Below are 14,854 nucleotides of genomic sequence, written 5' to 3'. Positions count from 1 at the left end.
TGTACTTTAGACAAGCAAGTAATGTTGAATACATAAATCATTGATACAACAAGCATTGTAACAATTTCACAACACTACAACTTCACTTGAATTTGGAACAAAATTACCGAGTCAGTACAGGGGAACAAGTTTTTAAGTTATAAATTTTGCACGCAAACTTGCCAAAAACAAACATAACATTGCCAATAATAGCACAATCAAATTTTATAAGACGGCTGTTTGCAATCGTTTTTGGAAACAAATTAATGACGAACTGATTTATTACAACCGGCACGTACTACACTTGTCATGTGAATGTAGTTAAACATGATACAGCAATGACCAAGCAGTTCATTTTCACCTAAGTAGGTGTAGTAACGTTTAATTTTTATTTATCTTTGGCATGTAATCATTTGATACAGAACATACAAAATGTCCAATAATAATTTCTTTACCCTGGATGGAACACGGTGTGCAAAAGACGCCATATTTTTATTATGGTTTACTTTTTAAAACATGGTAAAACGGAAAGATTTCAATTCACTCGGAGGAGCGGAAATATTGTATTACTTATTTACTTATAAATAAAAAGCCTTGTTGTTGGATGTATTTTTTATTTCAATTGTAGCAATGTTGCTACCCACTATGGTGGTTTTAGGCGCTAAAAGTGTACATGGTGGCACTACATAAATACGTCCGGCGAATATACAAAGTAGCACACCGGATCGTGATTCTCGCCCAGAAATAGGACCATTTTTTACATTTATCATTTTGACGTGATGATGAACGTGGACCACGAGAGACAGCAGTTTTAGATGCATTTGCGCATAGTAAAATAACATATGCCTGTGCCCGCATCCAATATATTCTGCGCAAAATATTGTAGTGAATATGGCAACTCAACAATTCATTATTGGCTCCACTTTGCTTATCATATGATTATTGTGACACGGGGCCTGACGGCATTATTGGTTGAGCTTTATTGCTTGGCCATAGTGTTTCCACCTTGTTTTTCTCCGTAAGGTTGCATCTAGTTTGGTGCCAAACGGATAACGGTGATTGTATAGTCACTACAAAGTGGAAGTCTTTGCTTGGCCGTTTGGTCAGCGTCTGAAAGTCACACCAGCTGCACCGATGAAACATTTTAGGTCGACACAGTGGCCATCTGTCTGCAGCTTACACAATTCATATTATTGGCTCCACTTTTAGAAGTTATTTTCCAGATACAAGAGTTTTAAAACCAACTCAAACATAACAAAAATGCACATTTTTGCTTTTCTCGGTATATATTTGCAAGGATCCCATTTGAATATCAACAAAAACATTGTTTGCAATAACAGGAAAATTCGGGCGTCATACGAGTAAGTTGGTACAAATTCCTTCTACAACGACCCAATGGAAGTGTTTGTCAACATGCTCAGCTGTTTGTGGTTAACGAGGGCGTGAGAAACATCTTGGACGTCAACCGCAGACGGCAAAATGCGCTGTGCTCTACTCGGTCCATCACGCCTGAAATTCCAATCATACGTTAACCAGGGTAGACATATTTACAAACAAGAGAAAATACCTTTCCAAAGAGGATGCCAACGATTCTTTACACAGCTGCTGACAAAACATCTCCAATGCCTTCGCAAGAACAATCTGACTTAATGGAGCATTTAGGTCCTGAGCAATAGGTAGGAACGGTAGCCTAACTTCCACCTAGAAAGGCATCACAAATAATGAATGAAATGTTGAACAGCATTCCTGTCAAACGTAGATGTTGTTTTACTAAAAAAATATATCACCCGGGCGGCATTTTTGCTACTACGTATTTAAATGAAATACTGATAAAGATACGGCGCACAATTGACAGCCTGTCAGCATATCATAGATAATATGATCCAGTTATTTATTTCAATTATATCTACTTGTTTTTGAATATATCTACTTGGTAAAAGTTTTTGAAATTACCTGCTGAGCTAACTCTTCCACAGCAACGATTTCTGGTGTTGGGTTCACCTGGTAAACAGAATCCGCAGGGGAAATACCATTGAGGTCTGTTAACTCTGTTTTTACCTTCGGTGGGGTGACAGAAACAATGTCAATATCTGCCTCTCCACCTCTGCAAAAACAGTGGGCATTTCAACAAAATATTGTACACGGACTTTTTTTTACACGAGTGTGTTTTATTCAACAACTTACCTCAAACAAACTGATGGTGACGTTTCACAAATATCGACAACTTCATCAGGAAGAGATAATGTCGAAGGTGCCACAGAAGAAATTTCCATGGGTTTTACACCTTCAGAGTCTTCAAATTCTATCACACATCAAAACCAAACTTTTGTTAATAATTTAAAAAGTATAACAGCGTATAACGGATCTTACCATCTGTAAATACAGAATACCCTCTTTTAAGACACCAGTTAACTATGAACCTCTTCGAGGGTAACTTTGCACTTGCAAATGCTTCGTTTGTATCCTTGATGTAAGCAAGCGTCTTGCGGATCAAACTTGCACGTTGCCACTGATGGTACAAAATGATTAGAAGGAATTCATTACATTTTGTGTCAATAACACTTACTTCAGCTGCATGCTGTTTTCCAACATTCCATTCCAGAAACTCTGCTTCTGATTGTGCTGCAAATGGTAGATTAACAACGTGTCTATCTCTTTCTACAAGCGGAATGTATGTGGCAGCAAGTGGAAGAGCATCTCCAACCAACTCATGCAAAGTATTCTTCCTTATTTTGTTTCCAACTTCTTTGTAAAAAGGCAGGTTTTCTTTGGGCTTAACATGGTGGGAATGTATTGGAATTTCAGTATGCTCTTGTTTTGGCATCTGATGATCTGAAATAAATTAAACGTGCTTCAAAAGGGTGTCTAATTTGACTGAGCGATTGATTTCAACCTTTCACAGTTGGTTTCTGCACTTTTCTTTTTAGGTGCTCTGCACTGATAAGGGCAATTTGCTGGTCACCCTGGTACAACAAATGTATAACTACGCGGTAAGTTATGTCCTAAAGTTTTGACACACAATTAACATTACTTGATCAGTGGTAACTGTTGTAAGCACAAACTGTGGAGTTTTAGGAAGTGGTTTGCCCTGTTGTACAGTGGGACTGGCAGCTGTAAGTCAAAAATTTTTTTAAACTTTGTTTCATTTGGCTCCCCAACAACAAAAGTACTACCGGCCGGTTTCTCTACTTTAACTTGAACAGGTCTGTTGATACTTACTCCCGCACCCAACAAAGCAGTTTGTAAAGCCTTAAGCGAAACCAATTGCTGTTGGGACAATCCTTTTACCGCATCACCCTTAAAAAATACCTTTACCATATGTACATTGTGGTAGATTTGCTTTAGGCAGTTGTACTAATCCACAATAAATTGTAATTTAGGGTGCATATTATTTTGTCACAGACTGGCTGCTGCTCCAGTAAAACTAGAAGTACCACTGCTTCCAACTTAAATGTAAGTAGAATAACACAGACAAATGTTTACCTTTCCTTTTGACTTGCTGCTTGTTGTTGCACTTGTCTTCATTGCATTTTTATCACTGACAAGTACCAGGCCTTGTTTAGTGCTTTTCAAAACAAATGATTTCTGTTGCTGATCCAGATCTTGTTTGAAACTTGAAGAGGCAGGAAATGCACATGTTTTGTGTGGAATCACCACAGATCCAGAAGTCCCTGAAATGACAAACTGTTAAGTAAACTTTTTATTGCTTTAAACTTCTGTTATTTAAGCATCTTACCACTAGTTTTGCTGGTCAATGGGATTTTGGCATCAGGTAAGGTAGGTTTAGAAAGAATGTGAACTTGTTTTTTGACATCACTTGCATCAATTTTTCTTTGTTTTTCCGGCACAACACTCAACAAGTATGTTCCAGGAACGGAATCAGTCTCAGCTTGCCTTTTTCGCTGTGCAATTTGCAATGGCTGACCTGCTGGTAAAGCAATGCGCTTCAGAAGTGTATAACCAGAAGGATCCACTTGAGCCCTTGTGGCTGTTTCTTCTGTCAGAGAAGACTGAGATCTATTTCTCAATACAACCAGCTGTTTGCCCAGGTTTGAACTAACTTGTGTCTTCTTCAGTTCTCCTTCGTGCTTTTGTAGCAACAGTACTTTCCCCATTAGATTTGTGCCAGTTCGGTCAATAGAAGTCACACTGTCAGCAGACACAGACCTCTGCCTTGGAGACATAACTGTTGCAATGTTTTGTGCTGTTTGACCTTTGGATGATAAAGGTTTTGGGCTTGTTGTTAGAATAACACATGTTTTCGAGTTTACTGGTGAAGAGGGCACAGTTGTTGCCTTGGGTGTAACATTGGCAGAGTGATTTATCTTCTTTGGTGACTCCAGTTGACCAGTTATTCCCTTTTCAGGAGTGCGAAAAATGATGGGCTTGGTACAAATTTTGCTTGGTGGTTTTTCCACTGTATTTGTTTCTGTCACACAATCAGAAGTTCTGTGAAACACAAATAAAAAGCTGCCTTTAACCCTTAACAGTCATATTATTGTGTAAATAATACCCTTACCCTTCTTTGGAGTCTTTAGAAACTTCTTGTGTATCTGTCAAAGCAATGAGGTTATCCTTTTTTCAGTTACAAAAGGAACATCGCTTATTTATCCACAAATTTTTATTACCTTGTGCTTTAAGTTCAACATTTTCCTTCTCAGTGGATTTGTCTGAACCAAGTAAACGAAAAACCAAGGATTTTTTCTAAATCATACAGTAATATATAAATATTGGCAAAAAAAGTGTGGTATTATAAATAAAATCCGTGTTACTGCTTGTAAGTTCCTAGTGGCTTCCTCCGTTTCCATAACACAAGAGCTGTCCCCTCTTCTTCTACGCTTCTTCTTGTCACTGCATACCAAGCCCTTTTGGTTTGGTTCTTCTGCACCATTATCAATCTTGCCATTAGGAGACACTTTATCAGCTTCTGTTCTTTTAGCCATGGGTTGTTCTACAATAAGGCACAAATTTTTCTAGCAACACTATTATTAATCTAATCTTCGAAGGTACCTTGAGATTTGCTGTTCTCTGGTAAGATAGGGTCTTTTTGTTCCAACTAAAAAAACACATTTTGTTCAGTTAAATGAATCCTGCAGATAAAATTAATTAAAACCAATCTGTTACCGGGTTCTGGCACATTTCTTCAATGGCATCATTCAATGCTGGACCCTTAGCGTCTTCCACTGTGCATAAAATCTCATTGATTTTTAATTATTTCACAATTTTGCTACAAAATACCTGTATGTTCCTTTTTGATATTATCATTGCTGTAAACTGGTTGAGATAGAAAATTGTCGACTACAAGGCCCACAGTGGCTCTATCCAATTCTACCTCACAGATGGTTTCGCCACCTAACGTTTGGAGCCCAGTGTATGTTCTGCAAATAAATATCCATGTAGTGCCTACTCATTTTTTTCAAATTACTTAGGAAAACCAGTATTTTGCTGTAATTCGTCCAGTTACAGATTTATAATCATCTACTTGTCCCAAGTGCGGGTACCGACGTGGACAAAAAACCTACTAGGTACATGCCTAAGTTGCCACATATTTATCTATGGAAAAGTGAATCTTACCTGTCAAGTCGTAGGTTGTGAATGATGTCTACCCGACGATTTCTCGGATCGCAAAAATGCAGTTGAATTCGGATCGGAAATTCGCCCCAACCTCTTCTGGTGAGATGAAATGGTGCTTCGGTAACTTCGACTAGGTCGTTTGGTCGGTAACTCGGATGAAGGAAAAACCAGACCTACATGAAGGGTGACGCTTATATTTGGAAATTATTGCGGCTCAGACGCACATGTGATGGTCAACATGTCATCCAAAGTGTTTCCGAATTTTTTTTAGTGCTTAACCCTACAAGGTTATTAAGGTTGACTTGGAAGCACCAAAACGCCAGAAACATCTGGAAAACGAACAGTTTTTCATCTATAACGTCGTTATGACGCGCCTGTTGCCCAAAAAGGTTTAACAGGCAAGTGTAGCAGTTTTGTGTACATAGGCCACACAATGCAAAAAACACGTGAAAATATTAAAACATAATCTGTTCAAAAACGGTATTTTTGAGTACATGTCTGATTAGCCAAATTACTTACCTTCCGTACGAAATGGTCAATGCGTGCTTCTTCCTTCCCTCCACGAACGTAAACCATCCATTTGTGAGTGGACTTGTCGTTCCCCTCCCGTTTGTCCGGAGGAATGTACTTCGATACATTCCCAACTATCACTGTCTTCTTAATGCGATGGCGTCCTCTTTAATTTTGTGACGAAAAAATGCATTAGCGCGTAATTTTTGTATTATTTTTTTTGTATTAATTGTGTACGTCCAAATACAATTACCTTTTAAATAATCTACAGATCGCAAAACAGACTGAATTTGACAAACATTTGGAAATTTTACATTCAACTAACACTGTACATGTCAACACCAATAACCACAGTGGTCCGAAATACTCAGTGTTGTTAACAATTATTTTTCTAGTTGCATTTCCAGTCATAATGCACGTAAACGCAAGTGCAGGGCACAAGTCCATCCTGCGAATGCCTAAATCAAGGTGCTAGTTCAGTGAATTATTGTGGCGTTCCTATGATTTTCTGGCACTGATGCCGGTAATTGTATTATTGTAATGTTGTATTGATGTGTCAGTGGCCTTTTACAAAAGTTTGCCGCACGGCTCCAGCTCTGGTCTTGTGGACCGTTAGTGCAAGGTAAACTGACCAGGTAGGGGGATGGCTTCACATTTAGGATGAAAGGTGTCAACCTTATACACACCATATACGACCTTTTGAATATATGTAAACAATGCTTTGTTTTATATTTTTGCATTTCAGCAAGGAATTGTTGCTGGCTGTCTGACGCGCTGGTCGGATATGCGTTCAGTCATTCACCCTGTTACTCAGATCACGTCGCGGAAACGTTTACTGGCCGTAGAAAAAGGCAAATTATACAAATAAGCGAGCATGTATTCCTAGTCATGGTTGATGTATTTTCGGCTAGAAAGGGACTTGGAGTTTTGGTTTCAACAACACGCCTTGAGGATGTCGCCTTTGTGCCCTACTTTGTAAGTGTATCTTAAAAGCCCTGAGGCGAATGTCGGAGCATCTGCTGCTATTGCGTGTTCACACGTGTTACCCCAAACTTTGTTGAGTGAATCCGCTTTCTTTGTGAGTGTCTTCGATGCTTGAGGGACTATTGACAGTGTTGAGGACTTCGCTTGAAACAAGTTTTTTCTTGTCGTTTTCTGTGAAATTGAACAAATCAGTTTGTTACGAAACTAGAAGGTTACATTTTGGTGTTAATATCATACCAGCAACGTCACTTTGTAGTTCTTGTTTTTCCGTCAGAACAGGTGCAGTACTAGGGTGATGTTCTTTTTGGACAGTAACGTTTTTACTGAGGACAGATGTAACAGCTTTTCTCAAAACGTTCTACAGAAAATTAGTGAGAGGTCACAAGACATATATTTGACTGAATAGTGAGTTCCCACAAGTATACGGAATGTATACAAATAATGCTTGTTAAACACAAAGCTTATTGAGCATACAAATTTCTTTGACATGCTACTTCTGAGTACATGCAACATTAATTGGAATCATTCATTCCAAGGAAATTTGTGTGTTGTACGCAAACAGCCTTTGTTAGGACGGTTTTATATTGTAAATAATTTACTATGAAAAGTTTGGGAGGTGTGGACACTCTGTGTAACACAAACAATTTTCAACAAGACAAAGAGATAGTTTGGTGTAAGTGAAGTATGTAACAGTGTGTGTGTTTCATTTTACAGACCCTTTAACAAAATCTTTTAAAAATGGGTAGTTTTGCTGGGCATGGACTTCCAGGATCATTTTTTATATTTTTTGGAACCTGGTTAGCAATTCGATTTTCCTATCAGTAAGTATGCCAGATGCAGCTGTTGATATCAGTGGTCTTTGTTGGCACACAAGCAACCATTTCTTGCACCCCTTCTGATATAATTGTAACTTCTGGTTCAAAAAAACACTTATTTCCAGCTTCTTGTTACAGACATTTCAAAGCACCGCAGCGGAAAAGTACACAAAAATGCTGCCCCTGTAGTTGGGATATTATTGAAGGATTGATAAAAATCTCATGTTCCTCACTAGGTAAGATTAAATACAGGATTTATATATTTCAAATGCAATGAAACTTTTTGTCAAATTCAATTGCTATCCTATGTGGCATCGCAACGAATATTTTTTCCATTGCCATTGTAGGTTTTCTACTGGAACAAGTTACAAATGGAGGGCCAAAATTTCATCTGATCAACCCATTGGATCAATATCAAATGGGAAACAACTGGTCACATTGCACGATGTACTCTTTCTTCATCTTTTCTGGACTAGCTGATATCATAGTGGCAATTTCACCAAAGCTTGTTTTTCAAGGTGAATTGTTGATACGTAGTCATGAATTTTGCATGAACTGTTTTTTTACACAGGGCTTCAACATCTCATGATGTCCCTAGCTCTTCTCATTGAAGGTTACCTATTTTACTTTCATACTCATGGAAGAGAAGAGCTTGATGTGAGGCTTCATACATTGTTAATAATAGCAATATGGACAGGAGCATTGTCTTTCAGTATCTTGGCCGGAATTGTGGGAATGCAGCCACAAGGTGTGTTAAGTCTTAGAGAACTTACAACAACACTTTAATCAGGGAACAAATCTGGTGCTTAATCACAAGAATTTCCTAAAAAACTTGAGTCGTTTTTTGTTGTTAAATACCGTATAGAAGACATGGGCCAAATCTGGCCCATTAGGTATTTCAATTGGACCTGACAAGGGTTGTTATAAATCAGTGTCACATGAGGAAGTTGTTGAATGGTTTGATGCAATTTTCATGCACAATTTTTGCTTTTCGGGTACAGTATTTAAGTGCCAAATGTTGTTCTTTAACTTAAAGTGGAAACACTGTCCACTTTTACTCATGTGACGCATTTAATATTCCTCAAAATTTTTATAACTTCTTGGCGGTGAGTGAGAAAAGTTTGCCAACTCCTGCTGTATAGTCTTAAAAGAAAAATAAGCTGGGTTTGCTGTTACAGAGAGGGGTCCAGAAAATGTTGAAGATGGAGCCACATATACCCTCCTTAAGGGAAACAATCACATGAATGGTGAAGCAATACAACTTGATGAGACAGAAACAGAGCTGTATAATAGCGATACAAATTCACATGATGTCAAGGACTTAAAACAAGCAGAGTTACTCGTGCAAGCATTGGAATCAAAACTAACAACAATACAAGCAGAAAGCATGCACAGAAAAAGCCTTCCCACGTTTTTGAAATTGCTTGGAGCAGCATCAATACTATTGCAGGGAACGTGGTTTTGGCAGGTAACAAACTGTTGTACACAGAAATTACTTTACTTTCATATTGTAAAAGCTGTTGCATATAAATAACAAAGTAAGTTCATCACTAAAATTCTTGTCATGCAGATTGCTTTTGTGTTGTACCCCCCCAATGGAACACCTTGGAATGAACAATCACACAACAATATTGAGTTTGCCACATTATTTTTTGCATGGCATTTAGCTTCGATTGTTGTTTTTGTGTCAATAATTTGCTTTCTGTCTTACCAATGTACAAAAAAGTTTGCAAACGGTTGATTGTGTTAATTAATTGGCTGGCAATAAGATTTGATACATCTTGCACTGTTTTGTTTGCAGTAGTTTCAGCAATAAAACAAGATTTGATTGTGCTTGGCCATACACAATTATATATGCTTTTTTACCGCAATTATTTTTGTTGCAAATATTTTTATCACAATTAAAACCTTTAAATAAAAACCAGCACTTTTGCTGACCTGTATTGCAGGGTGTTGTGCAGCCCCAAGTTCAGGCCCTTTCTTTTTTTCCAATGGTTTTGCAAAACTTGATGCATAGTAGCTGGCGACAGCACATGCTCTTAAACGGTCCAAAAGCTGTCTGGTCTCCGAAAGTCGATGAGTGATAAGCTGAATCTCCCTTTCCTAATAAAAGTGGAGAAATTTGTTAAACTCTCTTCCGAAATACGCAAAGAAGAAAAATAACCTTTTCAGTGATGCCTTGAGCAAAATGCTTCTTGATGATGGTGCGAATTTTTTCAGCCACTGCTTGTCTAGCTGTAAAATTGATTTCAAATTTACTTGGATAATATTATTGTCATAAGAAAGGGAGAGGGGCATTACTTACCGTCTGCTTCCTGTAGTGGAGCTTTGTCATTGTTGTACCCTTCTTGCACAAGGTCATATGAGTAATCAGGGTCAGCTTCCATACCAACACAGCCTTTTTTGCTGTCAGAAAACTAAATTTACTCTAAAAAAAACAAAACAAATAATTACGGAAAAGTGCATAAAAATGCAAGTTTGCAATATTTAAATGTATTTTTTGACATGTGGCACATACAACCAACACACACATGCATAGACACTCTCAAAATACGGTGGGCTCTTATCGATAGTTTTGTACAGATCAAATGAACAAAGGTGATAGTAAGGATGCTTTAATGCAAGAAGGTTGCACAATGGATGTGCAGTGCAAAATACATCAGATAATCAGGAGACATGCTCTTCTCAAGGGCAACAAGAAAAAAACAATCATTATGCAACGGTGCACACTAAACAACAAAGTCGCCACAACCGGTCATTTGATTCACGGAACCAACCTGGTTTTAATTTAGTCCTGAAACAGACCTAACAGAAGCATGTGCACATATATAGACATTGTATTTAACCAGAAAGGTGGCAATCTGTCATACAAAACAAGTCTGATAAAAAACACTATACTTGGCATGACACTTTTGGGACAAATAGGCCAAAATATATAGTTCAGCAATAAAGTGTTAAGAGTAGTAATGTCACCAGTTTCCATCTGTTTATAGCATTTGCCTTTAACCACCGACATCTCCATCAACCTTTGTTTTCTGGCCTTAGTGAAGCTTTTGCAACCAACAATTATTTGGAATTGCAGTAAAACTTGTCACAGAAATGTTCCAGATGTTTCACCATGGGAAAAGCGAGAGTTCAAACCTTGTGACTGTTTCATAACGCGTTTTTTTGCAGCATCATCAAATCGATTTGCCTGGAAAAAATATTATGTATTATATACATGGGTTGTATCTATACTTGCAACCTTCAAAAAAATCCACAACGAGTCTATGATAAGGTTTTGTAAACATTTATTTGGAAGGATTACTTGTAAATCAACATCCCGGTCAAATGGTCTTCTGATATTGTCAGATGCGCTGCCTTCCTCCTTCAACTTTCGTTTTCTGGACTTTTCATGTATTGACATTAGGGATTCCTGCCCTTTTTCAGGCTGTAACACAAAGTTATTACATTTATATAAATTCAGGGTTGACATACAAAAAATCTGTTTTATTGGTTATAATGATATTTGAATTTGAACAACCTGTCATTACCTCATAGGTTGATATCTGTTTGGCAATTTCTGCATCACGCTCTCTCACGTATTTTGATATAGGGTCAGCTGTTGTTTTTGAACCAGATTGTTGCTTCAAAGCCTGACACAACAAATCATATTTTAAAGTGCTAGTCATTATTTTCAACACACAAAATGTAGGTTGCAGTTTGTGTGCTTTCTACACCACAAAGTGTTACCCTTTTGGCTTTATCTTGTGGAGTGTCAGTCCACACAGAGCGGTCACCTATTTTCGTAGGATTCATCTTGAATGATCTAGGACCCATACCAAAGCCCTAGATTAGTAAGAAACATGTATATACCATCATTTGTTACAATAATAGAAAATAAGCTGGACATATAGTAGTACCGAAGTGGTATTTCTATGTTAGATTCAAACAACAATCATACAGAAAACTAGAATAAATAAGTTGCACTAACTGATGATGCCTTACTAGATAAAACCTGAACAAAATTTCAGCTGATAGTCTGTATGGTTGTTGTTTGAATCGTTTTTACACAGGTTTAAAATAAATGGCAAATGTACACACCTGTAAAACAGGAGGAAGTTCCGTCATCCACTCTTCTCTCTCCAGTTTTTCTGGTTTATCATTACCGGTCAGTTTATCCTTCATTTTCTTTGATCTTTGTGTGGTAAGTTTCAGCATATTTTTTATCAAGTAAAACTTTTTTATGAACTTACCTGGCTTCAAATTCCTTTGCAATTATTTCTTTTTCACCCGCTAAACTTTGTGTGACTGGAGGTGGTAGGGGGCCTATTGTTTCTTCTTCAGAATCAGAATCTTCAACTTCAACCCTACACATTAATGTGGTTCACATGGCAAAGTAATGTTTACAAAAAAATTCAATATAAACCAACATGGTTTCAGTCATTACAACTTTTTTAGCACAGAAACCTTTGAAATCCAGAAGGAAGTGATGGTCCCATAACCTTCATTGCATTGTTTTTAAGGTGAGGAGGCAGTGATGGACCAAACAAGGAGTCATCTTCTTTATCATCAGCTTCAGATGTTGGACAAGAAGGTGGGAGGCAGGGTCCTATTGCAGGTTTACTTTCAGATGAAGATTTTTCTTTACATTCTGAATTATATGAGGAATCGTCCTCGGTGCTTTCGTTTTTCAATGCAGCCAGGTGAGGAGGAAGTGCAGGACCAATAAATTCAGACATCACTTACAGCAGTGCCTATAGTATGATATTGAAAAAAAAACTAAAACAGAATAAAAAGTTGCAGGAAAGATAATACAAATCAATGGTACAAGATAATTTAGAATTGCACTATATATGTAAAGAGTAAACAAATATTGTTCTTTAATATCAGCTTCAATTGTTTGTGGAAGCTATGCTGCTGATCCAGTTTTTTCTGTGTTTTCAACTGCTGTGAGTACATGTGAATCAAACTGCTCAGTTCTGATAGGCATTTCTAGAGAGTAAAATGGATTTTTCAGGGCGAAGTCTGAGTATATCTGGTAAAGTCTGTGAAGAAGGGAATCAATTCCAACCTGAAGGAAAGTTAATCATTTAGAAATCACTGTGTCTTTGCAGAGAAAAATAGTTTTCATCCAAGTATGGTACTTACTTGGTGTGGTTCAGCCATAACAACAAATTTTACACCAGTAAGAGTTTGGTTACAGTGTAAAGTAAAAGTGTCTGTTTCAAGTTTTTCGATGCCCGAACTTCCCGAAACTGGAGAAAGCTGGACACTAATCGCATACAGCGAGTGAAACATACTGGCCATCATAATTTTTTGATTTGATGATAACTTGGGACGACCAAACTTGATGCTTATTGGATAATTCTTTTCATTTGCAATTTCCTACAAGCAGAAGTAATTTACACATTTAAAAACCACCCTTTAACTAAAATACATATAGCACTAGACTAGATTTTCACGTGTTACAATTCATAAGCTACACCTCAAGAACATCACATCCATCTTCAAGCTTCTTTCCATTTACAGCTTTTCCATTTACAGATAACACAACATGTCCCACTTGAATCCCATCTCTTTGACCAAAAACAACAGCTACTTGATCAGACTGTGTCTCCAACTTTAAATCCAAAGGATAACTATAAATAACAATAGGTAGTTCAAATTGAAAAGTTTGTTATTTGCAATAGAAATTTTTAGGGGAACGTTTTTTTTTCAGAATAACCAAACAAAAAAACATATCACTAAACAATTTGTTTATAGCCTACTATACAATTTTTCTTGTGGGCAATACATTGTCAAGTTAAAAAACAACATGAAATTAAGTGTAATGTTTCTTAAATCAACAAATAGTGATGCACTTGCAATTCGTCAATTCATGGTTTTGACTTCATGTCAACAATGGGTCTGTCATCACAATGCTTCAGGTAAAGATTGGCTGAAAATGTATTTGTTTATATAGGAGTTATTTTACTAAAATGCATGTAGCGCAGCTGAAATTCCTTTTGTGGGAAAAAATTTACGTGTAGGCAAACCCTATTTCATACGCTGCAATTTTCCACAGCTGCATTGCAATGACGTGCTCGTTTACTTTCTCGTTAGTGGGGAAAATCACAGCATATGAAATAAAAGACTCAAAATCAAATTATAAACGTGTTCTACTAATTCTTCGAAAACTTCTGCTTTGCCTAAACAAACAAATAAATTCCCACAAAATGATATAGCCTATTGCAGCGTTACACGCATTAAATTGAAGAATTCCTATCTATTAACAAATGCATTTTCCGGCAATCTTTACCTGCAGCATTGTGACGCCATACCCATTGTTGACGCGAAGTCGGAACCATGAATAATATTTACTGCCAAATTCGTGGTTTTAAAACTACATTTTTAAAGACAAACCTGAAAGTCTTTTCCATTTCCACCGCAGTTTTTTGGTGATCATATTGATAAATTAAACCGCCAGCTTTGTTGATGATATAAATTGAGAACACAGTCATTCTTGTGTACTAATCAATAACCAAAACCAACCTGATCGTAATATTTACTACAAAGCAAAATCTGTCCAAAAAGTGGAAACAAAACTACTCATGCGTACAATTGGCGGTGAGCATAGAAATGTTTTTTTTCAAGTGAAGGTTGCAGATGTCAATCAAAGTTAAAAACTTGTTTGTAAATCTTGGCCAAAAATTTAAAAGCACAAACCAATAATAAACCATTCATGCTTTGAAAAGTTATTGAAAGTTTTTTGACAGAAAAACATTCACAAAACATCAAAATGCAAACCACAGCATTAGTGGCCATAGTTCGGAAATTACACAGCACTGAAAAACTTGATAGCGTTATTCAAATGCTGTTTTATGTCAATTTAGATTTGGGGATGACAGTTACAGAGATTCAAAACACAAGAAGATCCCATGATTTTTCGAAAATCTGTGACCTGTGGGGTATCAAGCGCTTATAGGCGATAAGCCAAAGGTCTGTAGCTGTAGGTAATTATATATTCTCCA

At 37.1% G+C, this 14,854-nt stretch overlaps 4 protein-coding genes across 4 annotated transcripts; 1 reads left to right on the top strand and 3 right to left on the bottom strand.

Annotated features, from left to right (window-relative positions):
* Positions 1 to 1,263: 1,263 nt before the first annotated feature.
* On the bottom strand, positions 1,264 to 10,292 carry LOC145901512 (uncharacterized). Its single transcript, XM_082989213.1, has 24 exons — positions 10,168 to 10,292; positions 10,027 to 10,097; positions 9,801 to 9,965; positions 7,285 to 7,405; positions 7,110 to 7,218; positions 6,073 to 6,229; positions 5,554 to 5,726; positions 5,218 to 5,357; positions 5,104 to 5,162; positions 4,990 to 5,035; positions 4,752 to 4,930; positions 4,608 to 4,683; positions 4,499 to 4,532; positions 3,716 to 4,428; positions 3,463 to 3,650; positions 3,153 to 3,276; positions 3,011 to 3,090; positions 2,873 to 2,942; positions 2,546 to 2,811; positions 2,350 to 2,488; positions 2,164 to 2,281; positions 1,933 to 2,083; positions 1,547 to 1,680; positions 1,264 to 1,488 (listed from the first exon to the last, which is right to left on the bottom strand). Exons 1-24 carry the CDS (start codon positions 10,247 to 10,249, stop codon positions 1,362 to 1,364), a joined length of 3,522 nt encoding a protein of 1,173 aa, XP_082845339.1. The 5' UTR covers positions 10,250 to 10,292; the 3' UTR covers positions 1,264 to 1,361.
* On the top strand, positions 7,748 to 9,794 carry LOC145901513 (transmembrane protein 45B-like). The gene is made up of 6 exons (XM_082989214.1): positions 7,748 to 7,868; positions 8,001 to 8,098; positions 8,210 to 8,380; positions 8,434 to 8,610; positions 9,041 to 9,330; positions 9,433 to 9,794. The coding sequence occupies exons 1-6, from the start codon at positions 7,786 to 7,788 to the stop codon at positions 9,601 to 9,603; spliced, it is 990 nt and encodes a 329-aa protein (XP_082845340.1). The 5' UTR covers positions 7,748 to 7,785; the 3' UTR covers positions 9,604 to 9,794.
* A 78-nt stretch (positions 10,293 to 10,370) lies between the features above and the next one.
* LOC145901632 (GPALPP motifs-containing protein 1-like) lies at positions 10,371 to 12,711 on the bottom strand. Its single transcript, XM_082989389.1, has 7 exons — positions 12,312 to 12,711; positions 12,098 to 12,211; positions 11,946 to 12,039; positions 11,595 to 11,690; positions 11,396 to 11,497; positions 11,170 to 11,292; positions 10,371 to 11,055 (listed from the first exon to the last, which is right to left on the bottom strand). Exons 1-7 carry the CDS (start codon positions 12,581 to 12,583, stop codon positions 10,954 to 10,956), a joined length of 903 nt encoding a protein of 300 aa, XP_082845515.1. The 5' UTR covers positions 12,584 to 12,711; the 3' UTR covers positions 10,371 to 10,953.
* LOC145901633 (trafficking protein particle complex subunit 4-like) lies at positions 12,629 to 14,400 on the bottom strand. The gene is made up of 4 exons (XM_082989391.1): positions 14,247 to 14,400; positions 13,330 to 13,483; positions 12,993 to 13,229; positions 12,629 to 12,915 (listed from the first exon to the last, which is right to left on the bottom strand). The coding sequence occupies exons 1-4, from the start codon at positions 14,342 to 14,344 to the stop codon at positions 12,754 to 12,756; spliced, it is 651 nt and encodes a 216-aa protein (XP_082845517.1). The 5' UTR covers positions 14,345 to 14,400; the 3' UTR covers positions 12,629 to 12,753.
* Between the last annotated feature and the right edge of the window lie 454 nt (positions 14,401 to 14,854).

This window comes from Ascidia mentula, chromosome 5 (assembly GCF_947561715.1).
Source record: "Ascidia mentula chromosome 5, kaAscMent1.1, whole genome shotgun sequence".
NCBI lineage: Eukaryota > Metazoa > Chordata > Ascidiacea > Phlebobranchia > Ascidiidae > Ascidia > Ascidia mentula.
The sequence above is the reverse complement of the archived record's forward strand: the minus strand, read 5'-3'. Positions and strand labels throughout refer to the sequence as shown.

What these genes read in the sequence shown, in the direction of transcription:
- LOC145901632 (XM_082989389.1), bottom strand. Translation starts at nt 12,583, where the DNA reads ATGTCTGAATTTATTGGTCCTGCACTTCCTCCTCACCTGGCTGCATTG. An exon ending in GCAAAGGAATTTGAAGCCAG is followed by an intron (nt 12,040 to 12,097) that starts GTAAGTTCATAA and finishes TACCACACAAAG; the next exon opens with ATCAAAGAAAATGAAGGATA. An exon ending in AACAGATATCAACCTATGAG is followed by an intron (nt 11,293 to 11,395) that starts GTAATGACAGGT and finishes TTTGTGTTACAG; the next exon opens with CCTGAAAAAGGGCAGGAATC.
- LOC145901512 (XM_082989213.1), bottom strand. Translation starts at nt 10,249, where the DNA reads ATGGAAGCTGACCCTGATTACTCATATGACCTTGTGCAAGAAGGGTAC. An exon ending in AAGAAATGTGCCAGAACCCG is followed by an intron (nt 5,036 to 5,103) that starts GTAACAGATTGG and finishes GTGTTTTTTTAG; the next exon opens with TTGGAACAAAAAGACCCTAT. An exon ending in CAACAGTTACCACTGATCAA is followed by an intron (nt 2,943 to 3,010) that starts GTAATGTTAATT and finishes TTGTTGTACCAG; the next exon opens with GGTGACCAGCAAATTGCCCT.
- LOC145901513 (XM_082989214.1), top strand. Translation starts at nt 7,786, where the DNA reads ATGGGTAGTTTTGCTGGGCATGGACTTCCAGGATCATTTTTTATATTT. An exon ending in GCAATTCGATTTTCCTATCA is followed by an intron (nt 7,869 to 8,000) that starts GTAAGTATGCCA and finishes TTCTTGTTACAG; the next exon opens with ACATTTCAAAGCACCGCAGC. An exon ending in ACCAAAGCTTGTTTTTCAAG is followed by an intron (nt 8,381 to 8,433) that starts GTGAATTGTTGA and finishes TTTTTTACACAG; the next exon opens with GGCTTCAACATCTCATGATG.
- LOC145901633 (XM_082989391.1), bottom strand. Translation starts at nt 14,344, where the DNA reads ATGACTGTGTTCTCAATTTATATCATCAACAAAGCTGGCGGTTTAATT. An exon ending in GAAATGGAAAAGACTTTCAG is followed by an intron (nt 13,484 to 14,246) that starts GTTTGTCTTTAA and finishes TGTTATTTATAG; the next exon opens with TTATCCTTTGGATTTAAAGT. An exon ending in TTATGGCTGAACCACACCAA is followed by an intron (nt 12,916 to 12,992) that starts GTAAGTACCATA and finishes ACTTTCCTTCAG; the next exon opens with GTTGGAATTGATTCCCTTCT.